The sequence below is a fragment of the Mustela erminea genome, chromosome 3, assembly GCF_009829155.1.
Source record: "Mustela erminea isolate mMusErm1 chromosome 3, mMusErm1.Pri, whole genome shotgun sequence".
NCBI lineage: Eukaryota > Metazoa > Chordata > Mammalia > Carnivora > Mustelidae > Mustela > Mustela erminea.
Window position 1 is genome coordinate 5,379,591 of NC_045616.1, and position 22,029 is coordinate 5,401,619.

The following is a 22,029-nucleotide window of genomic DNA, read 5'->3' on the forward strand; positions in this document are numbered from 1 at the left end:
GTATCTTTCAAAGAGCTGTTACAAACACACGCCTAAAATTTGTGTGGAATCAGAAGCGAACAGTATTGCTAAGAATTGCTGAAAAGAGAAACAGAACTGGGAGCACCATGTTGCCTGATTTCAAGGGTTACTATGAAGCTGGGATCACCAATACAGCATGGGACTGGCATAAAAACAGACCCATAGACCAGTGGAACACAGTAGAGAGCTCAGATATGGACCATCAACTCTATGGTCAAATAATATTCAAGAAAGCAGAGAAAATAATACAGTGGAAGAAAGACAGTCTCTTCAAGAAATGGTGCAGCGAAAACTAGGCAGCTCTATGTAGAAGAATGAAACTCGACCATCCTCTTACACCATACACAAAGATAAACTCATAATGGATAAAAGACCTTAATGTGAGACAGGAATCCATCAGAATCCTAGAGGAGAACATAAGCAGTTATCTCTTCGATATCAGTCACAGCGACTTCTTTCAAGATGTGTCTCCAAAGGCAAAGGAAACAAAAGCCAAAGTAAACTTTGGGAACTCATCAAAATCAAAAGCTTCTGAACTGCGTAGAAAACAGTCAAAAGGGAAAGAGGCAACTCACGGAATGCGATAAGATATTAACAAATGACAGGACAGACAAAAGGTTGTTATCCAGGATCTATGAAGAACACCTCAAACTCAACATGCTCAAAACAGATAATCATATCAAAAAATGGGCAGAATATATGAACAGACACTTCTCCAATGAAGACATACAAATGACTATCAGATACCTTAAGAAATGTATATCATCACTAGGCATCAGGGAGATTCAAATGTAAACCACATTAAGATGTCAAATTGCACCAGTTAGAATGGCCTAAATTAGCAAGACAGGAAACAACATGTGTTGGAGAGCATGTGGAGAAAGGGGAATCCTATTACACTGTGTGTGGGAATGCAGGTTGGTACAGCCTCTTTGGAGAACTGTGTGGAGATTCCTCAAGAAATTAAAAATGGAACTTCCCTATAACCCGGCAAATACACACCTAGGTATTTAAAACAAAGATACAGATAGAATAAATAGAACTGCCAACTGTAAACCAATGTTTAGAGCAGCAATGGCCACGGTTGCCAAACTTTGGAAAGAACCAAGATGCCCTTCAAAGGAAGAATGGATAAGGAAGATGTGGTCCATATACACTTTGGAGTATTATGCCTGCATTCAGAAAGCAGGAATACCCAACTTTGGTAGCAACTTGGACAGGACTGGAAGAGATTCTCCTGAGTGAAATAAATCAAGCAGAGAGAGGCAATTATCATATGGTTTCACTTATCATCATTGAGGATGATATTTGCTGTGGGTCTTTCATAGATAGATTTGATGAAGTTCAGGAATGTTCCCTCTATCCCTATACTTTGAAGCGTTTTAATCAGGAACGGATGCTGGATTTTGTCAAATGCTTTTTCTACATCAATTGAGAGGACCATGTCATTCTTCTCTCTTCTCATATTAATTTGTTCTTTCACATTGATTGATTTGCGAACATTTAACCATCCTTGTAAGCCAGTGATCAATCCCACCTGGTCATGATGGATCATCTTTTTAATGTGCTGTTGGGTCCTGTTTGCTAGGATTTGTTAAGAATCTTAGCATCCATATTCATCAGTGATATTGGTCTGAAATTCTCCTTGTTGGTAGAGTCTTTGCCTGAAAAACAATCTGAGAGGTTTGAAGTGGCGTGGGGGGAGGATGGGGTACCATGTGGTGGATATTATAGAGGGAATGGATTGTATGGAGCACGGGGTGTGGTGAAAAATAATGAATACTGTTTTGTTGAAAATAAATAAATTTAATTAAAAAATCTATACAACATTAAAAAAAAGAATCTGAGGGCTTTGAAAGAGAGGGGGTGGGAGGTTGGGGAAACATGTCTTGGGTAATAGAGAGGGCACAGATTGCATGGAGCTCTGGGTGTGGTGCTAAAACAATGAATACAGTTACACTGGAAAGAAATTGGGAAAAAAAAAACAAGTATATGCCAATAAGCTAAGCAACTTAGGTGAAATGGATGCATTCCTAGAAAACTGTAAAATTCCAAAATAGAACCAGGAAGAAATGGACAACCTGAATAGACTGATATCCCATAACGGGATCAAAGTGGTGATCAAAAACCTCCCAAAATCAAGACCCCGGGACCTGAAGGATGCCCTAGAAAATTCTACCAAACGTTAAGAAAAGAGCTAAAACCTCTTCTCCTGAAGGTTTTCCAAAATTTGAAGCAGAAGGAATACTTCCAGATACGTTTTTTGAAGCCAGGATTACCCTGATCCACACACCAGGCAAAGTCCTCACCAAAAAGAAGAATTTCAAACCAAAATCTTTGAAGAATACGGATGCTAAGATTCTCAACAAGCTTCAAGCTCTTAGGAACCTACAGCACATTAAAACGTTTATCCTCCATGACCGAGTAGGATCTATCCTTGGGTGGCAAGTTTGGTTCGACATTCACAAATCAATCAATGTCATAGAACAAATGAAGAAGTGAAGAGAGAAGAACGACATGGTCTTCTCAATTGGTGAAGAAAAAGCATTGGACAATCCAGCATCCGTCCCTGACTAAAATGCTACAAAGTATAGGGATAGAGGGAATATTCGTCAAGCTCATAAAATGTTTCTATGAAAAACCCAGTCAATACCATCCTCAAAGGGTAAAAGCTGACAGCCATCGCTTTCAAATCAGGAACATGACAAGGATGCCTACTCTCACGATTCTTGTTCAACATAGCATGTGAAGTTTTAGCAACAGCCATCAGACAACAAAGAGAAATAAAATGTATCCAAATTAGCAACCAAGAAGTCAAACTATCTCTCTTCACAGATGACACACTTGGTATGGAAAACCCAAAAGACACCGCCCCCAAACTACCAGAACTCATACAGCAATTCAATAATATGGCAGGATACAAAATCATGGTGCAGAATTCAGTGGCTTTCTTCTACATTATCAATGAAAATAAAGAAAGGGAAATTAGAGAATCAATTCCAAGTACTACAGCACCCAAACCATAAGATACCTGGGAATAAACCGAAACAAAGAGGTAAAAGTTTTGTCATCGAGGAACTAGTGAACACTCATGAGAGAAATGGAAGAAAACCAAAAAGCCGGAAAACCATTGCATTCTCATGGATCAGAAGAATAAATATTGTTAAAAAGTCTATAATGCCTAGAGCAATCGATCCATTTAATGTCATTGCAATCAAAATTCCACCGGTATCTTTCAAAGAGATGGAAAAAACACAAACCTAAAATTTGTGTGGAATCAGTAGTGACCCCTTATTGCTAAGAATTGCTGAATAGAAAAAAAAAAAAAAAAACTAGAAGCACACGTTGCCAGATCAAGGGTTACTATGAAGCTGTGATCTCCAATACAACATGTGACGGGCATAAAAACAGACCCATAGACCAGTGGAACACAGTAGAGAGCTCAGATATGGACCATCAACTCTATGGTCAAGTAATCTTCAAGAAAGCAGGAAAATAATACAGTGGAAGAAAGACAGGCTCTTCAATAACTGGTGCAGGGAAAACTGAGCAGCTCTATGTAGAAGAATGAAAATGTGCAGAAACTCCGTGGCCCACCCGGAGGACCCGGTGCAGGGGAGCATTCCCAGAGCAGAGTTGAAGGACGGGTGGTGGCCGGGCATAGGCCTCCGTCTTTAGGTCAGATGGGGCGCCCAAGGATGGGGCTGACTCAGTTATGGCATGCAGATTTCTCCCGCTCCAAGGCTTGTCAGAAGCGTTGAAAGGCACCGTTGGCGTCGGTGTGGGAGGGGGAGGAGAGGCCACGAGACTCAGGGTTCCCCAGATGGAGGCACTGAGGGACAGGACCCTGGAAGCGGAGGGCTGGGAAGCAGGTGAAATTTTGAGCCCGGGCTTCCTGTCCGGCCGGCCCCATTGGACAGCGCCAGGGAGGGGACCCCGGCAAGCCGAGGATCAACAGGAGGCGTTGGCCTCGCCGCAGCCTGCCTTGCAGAGGGCTTCCTAGCGGGGTTCGTTCGCGATTGCTCCCAATGCCGCGCCAGGCACGGGGGGACGGCCTGGCAGATGTGCAGTGCCTGAAGCGAGTTCGCCGGGAGTTTTCCGGACAATTATCATGAGCGTTCTGCCCAAACCGGTCCTGGTTTGGGAAGTACTCTCCTGAGAATTGGCCGGCGTTGGGCAGCCCTGCAGACCGTCCTGCTCTCCATGGCCCAGGACCCTTTCTCACACCGGGCATGGGCCGCCGCCAGGAAAAGGCGCATAAAGGACGCCCCACGCCAGGCCTCCGGCGGAGGGGAGCGTTCCCGGAGCAGAGTTGAAGGCCGGGTGGCGGCAGGGCGTGCACCTCCGTATTTTCGGGCTGATGGGACGCCTAAGAATGGTGTTGCCTTCAGTTGGGTCACGCAGGTTTCTCTCACTCCGAGGCTTGTCTGAAGCGCCTAAATGCACCGTTGGTGCCTGAGTTGGATGGGGAGGCTTGGCCGCGGGACTCAGGGTTCCCCAGATGAAGGCACCGAGGGACCCGACCCCGGAAGCGGAAGGCTGGGAAGCAGGCGAAATTTTGAGCCGAGACTCAGGGCAGCCCTGGCCCCATGGGACAGCGCCAAGGAGAGGAACCCCGCAGGCCAAGGAGCAGGAGGCGTAGGCCTCGTAGAAGCCTGCCTCGTGTAGGGATTCATGGCGAGGTTCCTGCGCGAGCGCTCGCGATGCCGGCCAGGCCCGGGGTGGGGGGGCGTCCGTGCAGACGTGCGGCACACTAAGCAAGTTCACCGGGTGTTTTCTGGCCAATTCTCACGAGCGTTCTGCCCAAACAGGGATCGGTTTGGGCAGAACGCTTGTGAGAATTGGCCGGCGTTGGGAAGCCCTGTCGACGACCCTGCTCTCCGTGGCCCAGGGTCCTTTCTCGTCCAGGGCATGCTGCTATCTCCAGGAAAACAGGCGGAAACGATGCGGCCCACCCTGGGGCTATGGTGCAGGGGAGCGATCCAGGAGCAGAGTTGGAGGAAGGGTGGCAGCCGCGCGTGCACCTCCATCTTTCAGGCAAATGGGGCGCCCAAGGATGGGGCTGACCTCACTGTGGGCATGCAGGTTTATCTCGCTCCGAGGGTTGTCTGAATCGCCGAAAAGCAGCGTTGGCGCCGGCGTGGTAGGGAGATGCGTGGCCGTGGGACTCAGAGATCCCGATATGGAGGCCACGAGGGACAGGACTCTGGAAGCAGAAGGCTGTGGAAGCAGGCGAGGGCTCAAGCCCGGGCTTCGTGATGGGCCCAGCCCCATGGTACCACGCCAGGGATGGGACCCCCGCAGGCCAAGGATCAGCAGGCGTCGTTCTCGCTGCAGTCTGCCTCATGGAGGGCTCCTTGTCAGGGTTTGAGAGCGAGCGCTGTCAATGCCAGGCCGAGCGGCGGGGGGGGGGGGGGGCGGCAGGGGCGTTTTCCGGCCAATTCTCACAAGCGTTCTGCCCAAAAAGGATAGGTTTGGGCAGAACGCTCGTGAGAATTGGCCGGCATTGGGCAGCCCTGCATTCCGCCCTGCTTTCCGTGGCCCAGGGTCCTTCCTCGCCTGGGGGCCAGTCGCCCGGAAAACACGCGGAAACGACACAGCCCACCCAGAGGCCCCGGTGGAGGGGAGCGTTCTGGAGCAGAGCAACTTCTTTCACGATATGTCTCCAAAGGCAAAGGAAACAAAAGCGAAGATGAACTTTTGGGACTTCATCAAAATCAAAAGCTTCTGCATATCCAAGGAAACAGTCAAGAAAACAAAGAGACAGCCCACGGAATGGGAGAAGATATCTGCAAATGACAGTGAAGACAAAAGGTTGATATCCAGGATCTATAAAGATCTCCTCAAACTCAACACACACAAAACAGACAATCATATCAAAAAATGGGCAGAAGTTATGAACAGACACTTCTCCAATAAAGACATACAAATGGCTATCAGAGACATGAAAAAATGTTCATCATCACTATCCATCAGGGAGATTAAAATTAAATCCACAATGATATCTCCTTACACCAGTTAGAATGGCCAAAATTAGCAAGACAGGAAACAACATGTGTTGGAGAGGATGCGGAGAAAGCGGAACTCTCTTCCTCTGTTGGTGGGAATGCAAGTTGATGCAGCCTCTTTGTGGAACAGTGTGGAGGTTCCTCAATAAATTAAAAATATAACTTCCCTATGACCCTGAAATTGCACTCCTGAGTATTTACCCCAACGATACAGATGTAGTGAAAAGAAGGGCCATTTGTACCCCAATGTTTATAGCAGCAATGGCCATGGTCGCCAAACTGTGGAAAGAACCAATATGCCCCTCAATGGATGGATGGATAAGGAAGATGTGGTCCATATACACTATGGAGTATTATGCCTCCAGCAGAAAGGTTGAATACCCACCATTTGTAGCAACATGGACGGGACTGGAAGAGATTATGCTGAGTGAAATAAGTCAAGCAGAGAGAGTGAATTATCATATGGTTTCATTTTTTGTGGAGCATAACAAATAGCATGGAGGACATGGGGAGTTAGAGAGAAGTGGGTTGAGGTAAATTGGAAGGGGAGATGAATCATGAGAGACTATGTACTCTGAAAAACAATCTGAGGGGTTTGAGGTGGTGGGGGGGGTGGGAGGTCGGAGTACCAGGTTGTGGGTATAATAGAGGGCACTGATTGCATGGAGTACTGGGTGTGGTGAAAAAATAATGATATTGTTATGCTGAAAATAAATAAATTAAACAAACAAACAAAAAACCCAGCAGTCTATGAATTTTTTCAATACTTAAAGATCATTTTTTCAGTATAAATCACATATGAGGATGCAAGACAATATGCAACAAATAAAAAAAAAAAGATTGAAGTCTAGTGTGCCTGGGAGGCTTAGTCAATTAAGCATCTGCCTTAGTTCAGTTCATGATCTCAGGTTCCTGGGATTGAGCCCCACATTGGGCTTCTTGCTCAGCAGGGAGTCTGCTTCTCCCTCTGCTCACCCCGGCTTGTGCTGTCTCTTTCTCTCTCTCTAATAAATAAATAAAATATTTTTAAAATATTGAATTTATACCCTGCATCTCTACTGACCACAATACTATGAAACTAGAAATTGACCATAAGAAAAAAAGATGAAAAGAGCATGAACATATGGAATTTAAACAACATGCTACTAAAGAATGAATATTTTAAGCAGGAAATTTAAAAAAAAAAGAAATAAGCACGTGAAAGAATGAAAATAAAGACACTATCGCCCTAAACCTTTGGAATGCAGCAAAAGCAGCTCTAAGAGAGAAGTTTATAGTAATACAAGCCTACCTGAAAAAGAGAGAAAAATCACAAACAACGTAACCTTATGTCTATGGGATCTAGAAAAGGAACAGAAAAACAACAAACAAACAGAAAAAAAAGAACAAAGAAAAAATAATAAAGGTTAGAGCACAAATAACAACAACAAGAAAAAGGTTATTATAAAAATTGGAGCATTAAAAAGAATACAACTCCTCCTCCCCAAAATAGAACAGACTAAACCAGGAGCTAATTTTTGAAAAGGGAAAACAAAATTGATAAATCTCTAGCCAGTCTCATAAAAAAATAATTAATAAAATCAAATAAAGAAAGTTAAAGGACTAAAATAGACAAAATCACAAAATGAAAGAGAAGAAATAATAAATGACTCCATAGAAGTACAAAGATTTATAAGAGAATAAAAAACTGTATGTCAAAAGCTTGGTCAAGTTAGATGAAATGGATAAATTTCTAAAAACATATAAACTATGAAAACTGAATCAGCAATAAATAGAAAATACAAACAGGCCAATTACCAATAAGAATGAATTAATAATCAAAAACTCCCAACAAACAATATCCAGGACCAGAGATTTTCACTGGCAAATTTTATCAAACATGCTTTTAATTTACTTTTATTTTTTCAGTGCTCCAAGATACATTGTTTATGCACAACAACCAGTGCTCCATGCAATAAGTTCCCTCCTAAATACCCACCACCAGACACACCTAACCCCCCCCTTCTCCACTCCAAAACCCTCAGTTTGTTTCTTAGAGTCCACAGTCTCTCATGGTTCATCTCCACCTCTGATTTCTCCTAATTCACGTTTCCTATCCTTCTCCTAATGCCTTCCATGTTATTCCTTTTGCTCCACAAGTAAGTGAGACCATATGATAATTGACTCTCTCTGCTTGACTTATTTCACTCAACATAATCTCCTTAAGTCCTGTTCATGTTGATATAAAAGTTGGATATTTATTCTTTCTGATGGAGGCATAATATTCCTTTGCATATATGGACCATATCTTCTTTATCTATTTGTCTGTTGAAGGGTACTTTGGCTCAAACTCTTAAAGAAGAATTAATACCTATTCTTCTTAAACTATTCCAAAAAATAGAAGAGAATGGAAAATTTGTGAATTCATTCCATGAAGCCAGTATCACCCTGATTATAAAAGCAGATAAAAACAGCGTGAAAAAGAGAACTACAGGGCAATATCTCAAATAAAAATAGAAACAAAAATCTTCAACAAAATACTCAGAAATGATACATTAAAATCCAACAATACATTAAAAATTCATTCATGTAGGATTTATTCCTGAGATACAAGATTGGTTTAATATTTATAAATCAATCAACCTGTTACATTACATCAATGAGAGAAAGGGTAAAAAAATACCATAATTTTAATAGACATGGAAAGAACATTTGACAAATTTCAACAACTTTTATAATAAAAGACCTCAACAAAGTATGTTTAGAGGGAACATACCTCAACATGATAAAGTCCATCAATGACAACATTACTGCGAACATTACACTCATCTGGGAAAAACTTAGAGCCTTTCTTCTAAGTCAGGAATAAGACAAGAATGTTCATCTCATTATTTTTATTAAACATTGTAGTGGAAGTCCTAGCCACAGCAATTAGACAACAAAAAGAAATAAAACCACATAGTTTAATAAGGAAGAATTGAAACTTTCACTATTTGCAGATGACATGATGATATTATATACAGAAAACACAAGAGACTCAACCAAAAAACTAAAAACTGATGAATTAATTCAGTTAAAATTGCAGTACATAAAATCAGTGCACAAAAATATGTTGTGTTTTTATAGAGCAATAATGAAGCAGCAGAAAGAGAAATACAGAAAACAGTATCATTTACAACTGTACCAAAAATAATAACATACCTAGAAACACACTTAAGGAAATGAAAGTTCTGTATTCTGAAAACTATAAAACATTTGTGAATGGAATTAAAGATGACACAAAGAAATGGAAAGATAATCTATGTTTATGATCTTGAAGAACAAATATTGTTAAGGCGACCCACAGAATGGGAGAACATATTCACAAATGGCAATACTGACAAAGGGCTGATATACAAGATCTATAAAGAATTCCTCTAAATCAACACACACAAATGAGATAATCATGTCAAAAAATGGGCAGAAAACATGAACAGACACTTCTCCAACATACACATGGCTATCAGACACATGAAAAAATGTTCATCATCACTAGCCATCAGGGAGGTTCAATTCAAAACCACATGAAGATACCACCTTACACTAATTAGAATGCACAAAATTAATGAGACAGTAAACAACGTGTGTTGGAGAGGATATGGAGAAAGGGGAACCCTCTTACACTGTTGGTGAAAATGCAAGTTGGTGCAGCCACTTTGGAGAGCAGTGTGGAAATTCCTTAAGAAATTACAAAATAGAGATTCCCTATGATCCTGCAATTGTCCTACTGGGTATTTACCCCAAGTATACAGATATAGTAAAAAGAAGGGTCATTTGTACCCCAGTGTTCACAGAAGCAATGGCCACAGTCAACAAACTGTGGAAAGAACCAAGGTGCTCTTCAATGGACAATGGATAAAGAATATGTGGTCCATATATACTATGGAGTACTATGCCTCCACCAGAAAGGATGAATACCCAACTTTTGTATCAACATGGATGGAACTGGAAGAGATTATGCTAAGTGAAATAAGTCAAGCAGAGAGAGTCAATTATCATATGGTTTTGCTTATTTGTGGAGCATAAGGAATATCATGGAGGACATGGGAAGATGGAGAGGAGAAGGGAGTTGGGGAAAATTGGAAGGGGAGATAAACCATGAAAGACTGTGGACTCTGAGGAACTAACTGAGAGTTTTGGAGGGGATGTGAGTGGGAGGTTTGGTGACCCTGGTGGTGGGTATTGGGTAGGGCACATCTTTCATGGAATACTGGATGTGGTGCATAAACAATGAATTCTGGACCACTGAAAATAAATTTAAAAAAATAAATAAAAAATTTTTAAAAAGCAATGGATCTTGGAACACTGAAGAAATAAAATTAAATTAAAAAAAGGAAAAAAATATCTACACTATACAAAACAATCTTCACATTTAAAGCAATCACTCTCAATATATCCACAGCACTTTTCACTGAACTAGAACAAAGGATTCTAAAATTTATACAGAACCACAGAAGACTTTGAATAGCCCAAACATTCTTGAAAAAGCAAAGCAAAATGGAGGTGTGAAAATTCCAGGCTTCAAGTTATATTACAAATTTGCAGTAATAAAAATAGTATGGCAGTGGCACAAAAATAGGATCATACATCAATAGAACAGAGTAGGAAATCTAGAAATACACTTACAATTATATGGTCAATAATTGTTAACAAAGAAGAAGCATATATTCATTGGGGAAAAAAAAAGATAGTCTCTTGATCAAATGGTATTGAGAAAACTAAGCAGCTACATTCAAAAGAATGAAACTAGACCACTTTTTTACACCATAAACAAAATAAATTCAAAATGGCTTAAGGAGCTAAATGTGAGACCTGAAACCACAAAAGTCCTAGTAGATAGCAGATGCAGTAATGTCTCTTACATCTGCCACAGCAAAATTTTTATACGTTTGTCCCCTGAGTCAAGGGAAATAAGCAAAACTAAACTATGGGACAGCATAAAAATAAAAAATTCTGCACAGTTAAGGTGACAGTCAAGAAATCTAAAAGGAGGGCCATCTGTACCCCAATGTTTATAGCATCAATGGCCACGGTCGCCAAATTGTGGAAAGAACCAAGATGCCCTTCAATGGACGAATGGATACGGAAGATGTGGTCCATATACACTATGGAGTATTATGCCTCCATCAGAAAGGATGAATACCCAACTTTTGTAGCAACATGGACGGGACTGGAAGAGCTTATGCTGAGTGAAATAAGTCAAGCAGAGAGAGTCAATTATCATATGGTTTCACTTATTTGTGGAGAATAACAAATAGAATGGAGGACATGGGGAGATAGGAGAAGAGAGTTGGGGGAATTTGGAAGGGGAGGTGAACCATGAGAGACTATGTACTCTGAAAAACAATCTGAGGGTTTTGAAAGGGCAGAGGGTTGGAGGTCGGGGAACCAGGTGGTGGGTATTATAGAGGGCACCGATTGCATGGAGCACTGGGTGTGGTGCAAAAATAATTAACACTGTTATGCTGAAAATAAAAAAAGATAAATAAAAAAAGAAATCTAAAAGGAAACATGTGATGGAAGAAGATATTTGCAAATAATATGTCTGATAAGGGTTAGTTTCCAAAATACATAAAGAATTGATGTAACTCAACACCCAGGAAAAAATCCCAACTAAAAATGGGCAGAAGACATGAATAGTCATTTATCCCAGAAGATTTCTAGATGGCCAACATAAACATGAAAAGATGCCCAACACCTTTCAACAACTGTGACATGCAAATCAGAACCACAATGATACGCTCCAGAGCGTATCATGCTTAGTGAAATAAGTCAAGCGGAGAAAGACAACTATCATATGATCTCCCTGATATGAGGAAGTGGTGATGCAACATGGGGGCTTAAGTGGGTAGGAGAAGAATAAATTAAACAAGATGGGATTGGGAGGGAGACAAACCATAATTGACTCTTAATCACACAAAACAAACTGAGGGTTGCTGGGGTGAGGGGGTTGGGAGAAGGGGGTGGGGTTATGAACATTGGGGGGGGTGTGTGCTTTGGTGAGTGCTGTGGGGTGTGTGGACCTGGCTATTCACGGACCTGTACCCCTGGGGATAAAATTATATGTTTATAAAAAATAAAAAATAAAAAATAATTCTTTCATTAAATGGGATAAAACAATACATGGAATTAAAGAATACAATCAAATAAAACAGAAACTGCAAGAACTTCAAAAAAAAAAAAAAGAACCACAATGAAATATCAACTCATATCTGAAAGAATGCCTAAAATCAACAAACAAGAAACAACAGGTGTTGGCAAGGATGTGTAGTAATTAGAAACCTCTTACACTGTTGGTAGGAATATAAACAGGTGCAGCCACTGTGGAAAACACTATGGAGGTTCCTCAAAAAGTTAAAAATAGGGCTTTCATATGATCTAGTAATGGGACTATTGGAGGATTTACCCCCAAAATATAAACACACAAATTCAAAGAATTACATACACCCCTGTGTTTATTGCAACATTATTTGCAAAATAAAGTTGTAAAAAACTATGCTGTGAAAAATAATGTTGTAAAAAAGCCAAAATATGGAATCAACCCAAATGAAAACAAATAGCTGAATGGATAAGTAAGAAGTGGTATATATATATAAAATAGAATATTATTCAACCATAAAAAATGAATTTTTTCCATTTGCAAAGGCATGGATGGAGAAAGTAAGATGCTAAGTGAAATGGATCAGTCTGAGGAAAAAAAATACCATATGATTTCATTAGTATGTAGAACTTAAGAAACCAAACAATTGAGCAAAGGAAAAAAAATGAAAAAAAAAAAGAAATAGACTATTTTTTAAAAGATTTTATTTATTTATTTGACAGAGAACAGAAGTAGGACAAGAGGCAGGCAGAGAGAGAGAGAGAGAAGGAAGCAGGATCCCTGCTGAGCAGAAAGCCCAATGCGGGACTCAACCCCAGAACTCTGGGATCATGACTTGAGCCAAAGGCAGAGGTTTTAACCCGCTGAGCCACCCAGCTGACCCAGGAAAATGTCTCAAGTATAGAGAACAAACTGATGGTTACCAGAGGTGGAGATGGATGAAATAAATGATGGGGATTAAGGAATGCATTTGTTGTGATGAACAAAGGATGATGTATGGAAATGTTGAATCACTATATTGTACACCTGAAACTACTATAACAGTTTATGTTACGTATACTAGAATTAAACCTTTAAGAACTGAATTTAACTTTACCACACAATCCTACAAGGATGCCCCTATATATTTATCCAAAGAATATCTATGTACTAATAAAACTGCAGAAGGATGTTTATAGCAGGTTTATTTTTAGTTGCCAAAATCTGGAGGGGATCAAGATGCTCTTTTGTAAATGAATGGGTAAATAATTATGGTACATGAAGAAAATGGGCTATTATACAGCAATAAAAGGAAATGATCTAGGCACAAAATCACATGGAGAAAATTTAAATGTATAGTACTAAACAAGAAAAGCCAATCTGAATAGATTGTATATTGTATGATTCCAGCTACATGACATTCTGGGAAAGTCAAAAATATGGAGAGAATAAAATGATTATTGAAAACCTGGTCTGATGGAGATTAGGGGACCAAAAAAGGCAGGATATGATGTAGTTTTGGGGTAGTACAAATGCTCTGTGGAACATTATATGATGAATGTATGTCATTATGTGTTTTCCTGAATCCATAGATGTTAAACACTAAGGGAATCCCTAATGTAAACTATGAACTTTGGATTAATTATAAGGTTTCAGTGTAGGTATATATTTGTTTAAAAATGTGATTCTGATGACTTATATTATTACTCAGGAAAGTTATGAATTTGTGGGTGTAGTTTTATACTGAAAATTTCTTTATATGCTATCAACGTTTTAATCTAAAACTGTTCTAGAAAAAAATGAAGAAAAGTACTAAGAAATAATGTGTGTAAAATTGTACATGATACTTATTGAAAATGCAAAAAAAAAAAAAAGAACAACCTCTGCAGTGACATTTTCATGGTATTATTTCTTAGACTGTATATAATGGGATTGAAGGTTGGAGGCACCATTGTGTAGAATATAGAAATTAAAAGGTCACTAATGGAAGGAATCCTTGAAGTTGGTTTCAGATAAGCAAAGATGCCAGTGAAGAGAAATAATACAACTACAATCATATGTGGAAGGCATGTACAGTATGCTTTTGACTGACCTTCTGTTGATGGAATCTTTTTCACAGTGGAAAAGATGTTCACACAGGAAATTATGATGTAAATAAAACAGCAGATATCCAACACCACACTAATGAGAATAGGTACAATTTATCTCATTAAATTTTCTGAGCAAGAAATAGCCAGTAACTGGGGGATGTCACAAAAGAACTGATGGATTATGTTAGACCCATAATAGGATAAGGAGAAGGTACCAACTGTGTGCATAAGAGCAATCAGATCCCCACCAAGCCACGATACAGCTGTCAGCTGAACACACATGTCTTTGTTCATGATGATTTCATAGTACAGGGGATGGCATATGGCAGCATAACGATCAAAGCATATTACCATCAGGAGGTGTAGTTCTGTAGTCACTGAAAAAAACAACATAAATACCTGGGCAACACAGCCAGTGAATGAAATGGAGTTACTATGAGACAAGGAATTGCCAATAGATTTGGGAATGGTGACTGAAATTAGTCAGAGATCCCCAAAAGATAATTTTTTCCAAAAAAACAGTACATGGGGGTGTGGAGATTCTGGTCCAAAGTTGTGGTCATGATGATGAGAACATTGCCAATCAGAGCACAGAAGTAAATAAAAAATAAGAGCACTAAATGAAAAATGCATATATTTTTGTTGGTAGAACATCCCATGAGGATAAATTCTGTCACAATTGTGAGATTTGTTGGTATTGGAGGTATAATCTGTATAAAAATAGAGTAATAAAACATCATTACCAATTTTTTAAATATTGAACATAAAATGGGTTTCTTTTTTTTTCTTTCAGCGTAACAGTATTCATTATTTTTGCACCACACCCAGTGCTCCATGCAATCCGTGCCCTCTCCAATACCCACTACCTGGTTTCTAAATATGGCAATCATGCAAACAAACACAAATTACTTTCGTCTAGGTCCTACTCAGCATATTGATCATCAGTTATTACTTGGATAATACTGTTTTATTGAACCACTTTAGTTTCAATTCATGTAAATGTGCCATTACTATATTGTCCGCACGTGTCCTGTGAAAAGTCCTGAAGTATTGAAAATTCAACTGACTTTGTCAAAACCTGAACAACAGACTATCCTCCCTGTATCTTTCAGTAAATTCAGAGTGACAAACCAACAACTATTAAATTATGTCTCAGTCCTTTAATCACATCTCGTGAAAAACAAAACTTGCTTCAGCTTACTTTCAGAAAGTTGAAAAGTAAACAATTTTTAGGGGAAAAAATGATTACAGACTTTCTGAAAACTATGAAATCTTTAATCTCCCTACTGTATGCAAAAAACCCACTTTAGAGGTGTTCTTATATTTAAAAAATAATAGATTAAATATAAATAATCTTTTTTCTCATTAATAATACCCAAATTATTTATCATAAAACTATATAGTTTTATGTGCATACTTCCATATGACACATGTCCTGATTACTGTAGGTATCAAAAATCATACACCATATGAAATAAGATTACTGTCCTCCTAGTCACCAATTTACCCACTATTGCCCCTGTCATCTGGATTTTCCCATTATTATTCTATTAGTTGAAAATGTTTTTTCCATAAGGTTTTTTTAAAATCATATTTATAGATCCATTCCAAAAATGCATGTACTTGCAACCTATTACAGTCATCAAGCCCACTCCTATCCAATCACTTTCCTTGTCTTCCTCTTTCCTTCCCATAAGATTAATGGAAATGGAATCTGTGGCAGGAAGAAGGGACCACAAAATGTTGGAGGTACATACAAATAGTTTTAGTTTGATGAGTGTGATTGTCAATTTCTTTAACAGTGACATGCCAGTTTCCTCTTTTTGTACAGATTTTACCCATGTAAATTTAGTAAAATATTATGATTGTATTATATAATATCCTCTCCCATGCCTTCTTACTAGAATAATAGTTGTATAATATATATAATCAACATATAATATATAGAATATATATTATATATAAATATATAATAATTATACTATTAATTTATAATTTATCATAAATTAATGATTAACCTCTCTCCATTGTCATGGAAAATGTAAGTATCCTGAATAAATGCTAGTCGCTGGATTTGGAAAAATGGTAATATTAAAAAATTAATATGTTAGAAAATTTAATTGCAGGGGCACCTGGGTGGTTTATTGGGTTAAGCCTCTGCCTTCAACTCAGGTCATGATCCTGGCATCCTGGGATCAAGCCCTGCATCAGGCTTTCTGCTTAACAGGGAGTCTGCTTCCCCCTCTCACGCTGCCTGCCTTTCTGCCTACTTGTGATCTTGCTCTATCTGTCAAATAAATAAATAAATTCTTAAAAAAAGAAAAAAAAACAATTGTAGATACTTTAATGAAAACAGCACAATATATTTTACAATGTATTTCAATCAAAGATATACAAATCTTTTGAATTATTTAAAATACATATTTGTAATAATTAATTTAATTTGATAACTATCTATATATCTAGATACATCAGTTCCTGTGAAAATACTATGAATTCTTCATCTTATAGTATTACTAAAAGGTCGAGTGATGGAGAAAGAAAAATCCATCTATGTTTGTCATTTCTAATGTGACAGATACAAAATAATTAGGAAATGGTGCCTTAAAAAGTTCCTGAAGTTCGAATCTAACTTATACACATGTGATTAATGTTTTGGGGGATAAAAATATAGCATCCCACACTCAAAACTTAGTGTTATTAATTTTTTAAGTATCATCTTGAGTTTCTTTATTCATCACTTATTCTTATTAATCATGATTTAATTCAGCATTTAATACTTCAAACTTAGTATGTTAAATATCAAAATACATCACTAAGAACTATACACATGGTAATTATAATATATGCTCTAAATAAAAATGTTAAAATATGATATAATTATTAAAAGTCATAAAAAGTGGAATACCTTAACTTGAAGAAAATTTTAAAATATATATTTCTTCCATTGAAACTCACTGCAGAGAAATCTGGCATTTTTAAATTAAACAATTCATTCAGCAAAGAATAAAATTATCTTTACACCTTTTTAGTTTTCATTATTTGAAAAATTAGTATTTTTAACTCCTATCTTTCTCAAATCCAAAATAAATTATTAATTCTAAAATATTTTAAGGCTAAGTAGTTTTTTTCTTCCAAAAAATCATTTATTAGTATACCTCCAAACAGTTTCCTGTCTTCTTAAGCTTACTTATAGTCAGTATTGCCATCACAAGGGCAGGAGGATATTATAGAATCTCATTTTAAAACAGATGATCATATATGTTGATACTCTGTAAAGTAATATACTTTCCAAAACTGGCTTTATTGATACCACAGCAGGAAGAAATAGGGGACCTAAAGATCGTGATAATTTTACTTCTCTTACTGGTCTCCAATGCACTTGAACATTGTCTAAGAGTTATAAGTCACTGAGTTGTTCCAATCCAATGAAAAATTAATGTTATGTTTTTATCTAATAGGTTGCCTAGTTACTAGCATCCAATACTAAATTTCACTGAATAATTAGTGTAATCAGTAGACTGTGTTTTTAATTCTTTGTTGGTTATACATCTATGGACAGGAATGTGATTAACTTCAGCATTCAGTGTTTTAGTCATTATTTATGGAGTGCTGGCTATATGCTACAACTAGTTTTTGGCAACACTTCATTAAAAGCAATGCAGAGAGTCGAAGTGCAAAGGTGATCTCTAACCTCACTTTCTTTCACCAAGAGACAGAAATGTTAGAAATAAATTGGAATACATATACAGCAACAAAATTGTAGTCCCAGGGAGAGTATGACTAACAATGGGTCCATGAAAAGAACATGGTGATTGTCTGACGGGGGGGGGGGGCGGGTTCCAGAGACTAGTGCAAACTCAAGGAAGCAGTCAATAAGAAACTAGATTATGATTACATTCAAAAAATAACTTCAGGATCAGGTGACAATGCACTTCATGTGAAGCTGATAATTTTTACTCTGCATGGAGAGGAAAACCACAGGTGATTTTGAGTAGAGTAGTGAAATGATCAACTGACATTTAAATTTGATCACTCTCTGACATGTGTAGACTGTAGAGAAAGCTGACTGGAAGTAAGAACTGAATGCTTGAATGTCACCATTCCTAATGAGGCCTCATGATGACCTGGGAAAAGCTGGTAGTAGAGATGAAAGATGTATTTTGTTTATGAATATATTTTTATGATGAGACCTAAATTTCTACTTTAATCTAACATCTTAATCTATTTTTGTTTTATAAACCTAATCTTATATGCTTGAGTTAAATGACATTTTCAGATGATTATATTATTTTTGAGCTCTATTATTGAGAAAGTAAATTTAAACCTAAAATCCTATAACTAGAAAAAAGAATCTTGTTAACTTTGGCCATTCTAACTGGTGTGAGGTGATATCTCAATGTTTTAATTTGCATCTCCCTGAGGGCTAGTGATGATGAACATTTTTTCATGTGTCTGATAGCCATTTGTATGTCTTGATGGGAGAAGTGTCTGTTCATATCTTCTGCCCATTTTTGATATGATTATATGTTTTTTGTGTGTTGAGTTTGAGGAGTTCTTTATAGATCCTGGATATCAACCTTTTGTCTGTACTGTCATTTGCAAATATCTTCTCCCATTTTTTGGGTTGTCTCTTTGTTTTTATGACTGTTTCCTTTGCTGTGCAGAAGCTCTTGATGTTGATGAAGTCCCAAAAGCTCATCTTCACTTTTGTTTCCTTTGCCTTTGGAGACATATCTTGAAAGAAGCTGCTGTGACTGATATCGAAGAGATTACTGCCTATGTTCTCCTCTAGGATTCAGATGGATTCCTGTCTCATGTTGAGGTCTTTTATCCATTTCGAGTTTATCTTTGTGTACGGCGTAAGAGAATGGTCGAGTTTCATTCTTCTACATATAGCTGTCCAGTTTTCCCAGCACCATTTATTGAAGAGACTGTCTTTTTTCCACTGTATATTTTTTCCTGATTTATTGAAGATTAATTGACCATAGAGTTGAGGGTCCATATCTGGGCTCTCTACTCCTACTCCTAATTTCTTTATTTTGAAATGATAACTAGTGGCAATATGTGTTCTATATGATAAAATGCCAACTAAAAAGAGTGACATCAACACTTGGCTATTTTTAAAGAAGTATTTATTTTAGAAAGAGAGTGTGAGAGAGAATCATGGGGTGGTAGTGGGAGAGAGAATCATGAGGAGACTGCTGGACACAGAGCCTGGCATGGGCTCTCGTGATCTCATGATCCTGAGATCATGACATGAGCCAAAACCAAGAGTTGGTCATTTAAATGGCTGTGTCACCCACATGTCCCAATATTTGGTTCTTTTAAGGCTTTACATTTATTCTGTGGTATGTTTGTTAAAATATAAGATGCATGGGGCGCCTGGGTGGCTCAGTGGGTTAAGCCACTGCCTTCAGCTCGTGTCATGATCTCAGCACCCTGGCATAGAGCCCTGTGTCAGTCTCTCTGCTCAGCATGGAGCCTGCTTCCTCCTCTCTCTGCCTGCCTCTCTGCCTGCTTGTGATCTCTCTCTGTCAAATAAATAAATAAAATCTTTTTAAAAAAAAGTTACTAAAATATAAGATGCATAAGCTTTCATATCATTTGTTTATTTTTTATTTGTTTTGATTTTGCTTTTTAAGTCGACCTTGTTACTTTAGTAACAAGCAGAATATTAATCTACTAGTAGAATATTATTTTTTTCATTTTATTTTATTTCTTTTCAGTATTCCAGAATTCATTATTTATGTACCACATCCAGTGATCCATGTAATATTTAGTAGAATGTATTCATTGTGATTTAATCTCTATGAATTTACACTTGTTTTTCTCTATCCTTGAAATATTTCATTTCTGTAATCATTTCCTAGTTAGTTTTGCTTTCCCTGTGGGAACCTGTTTAACCTTACCTAGTTGAGAGAAGGACCTGAGTACTCTTTGGTACCCCACAGCCATGCATCCCTTATTTATTGTTTTTTATGGTGCTCTGCACATAGGACCAGTCAGCATTTTGTGTTATTATTTACTGAGCATCATTAGTCTGATCATTGCAGAGCTAGGTGTGCCCAGTTCATCAGTACCTGTTGGGTGGAAAAACTGATGCTTAATTATGAATTTTTCTTTGTCTATTGGTTTTGCTTCTTATTTTTTTAGAATACATAGGAAAAGAGGACTTGGGATCTGTTTTCTTTCCTGGTCTAGCTTGTGACCATCACATAACATCTAATTTTCACAGAATCACTTATGGTGTAATTTATCTTTTACAATGACTTTATCTCTTATTGTTCTGAACCTCATGTCTTCGGACATACTGCTCTGAGCAAAGAGTAAGGCATGGTTAAGAATCTTGGCCTGAGACTGCTTAGAAGTGGACTTCCCAGTGGTGGGTATTAAGGAGGGCATGTATTGCATGAAGCACTGGGTGTGATGCATAAACAATGAATTATGGATCAATGAAAAAATAAAATTAAATTAAAATATATTTCATTACTTAACCAATTTATGAATAAAGCTTCTGGCTATTTCAAAAAAAAAAAAAACAAGGAAGGAAGGAAGGAAGGAAGGAAGGAAGGAAGAAAAAGAAAGAAATTCATTTGCATGAAACTTGGAGCTAAGCTCTATGAGACCTCAGGAGTATCATGGGGAGGGATGAGTTCATAAGAGAGTTACCATGTACTCATGCACAATGAAAGGATATAAATAGGTTTAGAATTGGGAGGGAGGATGGTAAGGAATCTAACAAAATCCTCCCCAAAATAGTGAGCATCAGAGCACCTGAACACACAGATGAAAAAATACCTGTCACAATGGTTATTATAAAAAAGATATGAAATTTTGTCAACAACATCAATAGGGAATACTCTGAACTCTTGGTGGGAAAATATTTTACTCTTAAAAGAATTAAAATGGAATTACCATATGATGCATTAATTTAAATACTGGATATTTATTAGAAGAAAATAAAAACACATTTACAAAAGGTATACACTCTCCTATTTTTATCAGAATGTTATTTATATACCCAAGATATGGAAGTAATATAAATTTAAAATGGTAAGTAATGGATAAAGAAAATATATGTATCTACCTATCTAACTATATATAATATATATAAACAACAAATATATAGAGTACACATATACACTGTATATAAACTATAAGTAAGCCCAAATAAGATCCCCCTTGGCCACTGGCAGAGCAGGTTCCAAGTCGTGGTCCCTGGGCATGCAGGTTCTTCTGCTTGTACCCAAAACCACCGCAGCGGCGGCTATCTGGGAAGCTCAGGACCGCCAGAGAGGTTCCAAGCAGCAATCACACACAGATTTTCCCGCTGTCCCAGGCTGGGAGTGCCTGGTCTTTCTGGGTCTAAGAGCGCCCAGCTTGCGTGCACCTTTCAGGGGAGGCAGTGGGTCGCGCGCACATCTCAGGCTCTGAGAACGGGGCACAAGTCCGAAAGCACCAGGCTGGGCCTTCACGCACCTCTCTCAGGGGAGTGTTTGAGGCGTGCCTCTTAGCTCTGAAACAATGGCGCCCGCCAAAGAGTGCCAGCTGGGCCTTTGTACCTCTCTCAAAGGAGGATGAAGGGTGCGCGCATCTCAGGCTCTGTAGCATGGCTCACACATTCTGCCATCTGGCATGGCTCCCATACCCTCACAGGAGCCAGGCCCTACGCAAACTAGGGCGCACTGGAGGCTCAGGGACCATGGTCTGGTTTCTCCACCACACTCTCTCTGGCTCTGCACCAGGGGAGGCGGTCGTGTGACCAGGGACTTAAGCCCCTGTCCCTAGCTGCCCTGATTCCCACAGTCCC

General features: G+C 38.5%; 1 protein-coding gene across 1 annotated transcript; it reads right to left on the reverse strand.

Annotated features, from left to right (window-relative positions):
• Positions 1-3,769: 3,769 nt before the first annotated feature.
• On the reverse strand, positions 3,770-14,956 carry LOC116585761 (olfactory receptor 14A16-like). Its single transcript, XM_032335022.1, is given in 4 exon segments — positions 3,770-4,390; positions 5,089-5,227; positions 14,008-14,735; positions 14,738-14,956. Coding segments are annotated over 4 exon segments (1,707 nt in total).
• Positions 14,957-22,029: the final 7,073 nt, after the last annotated feature.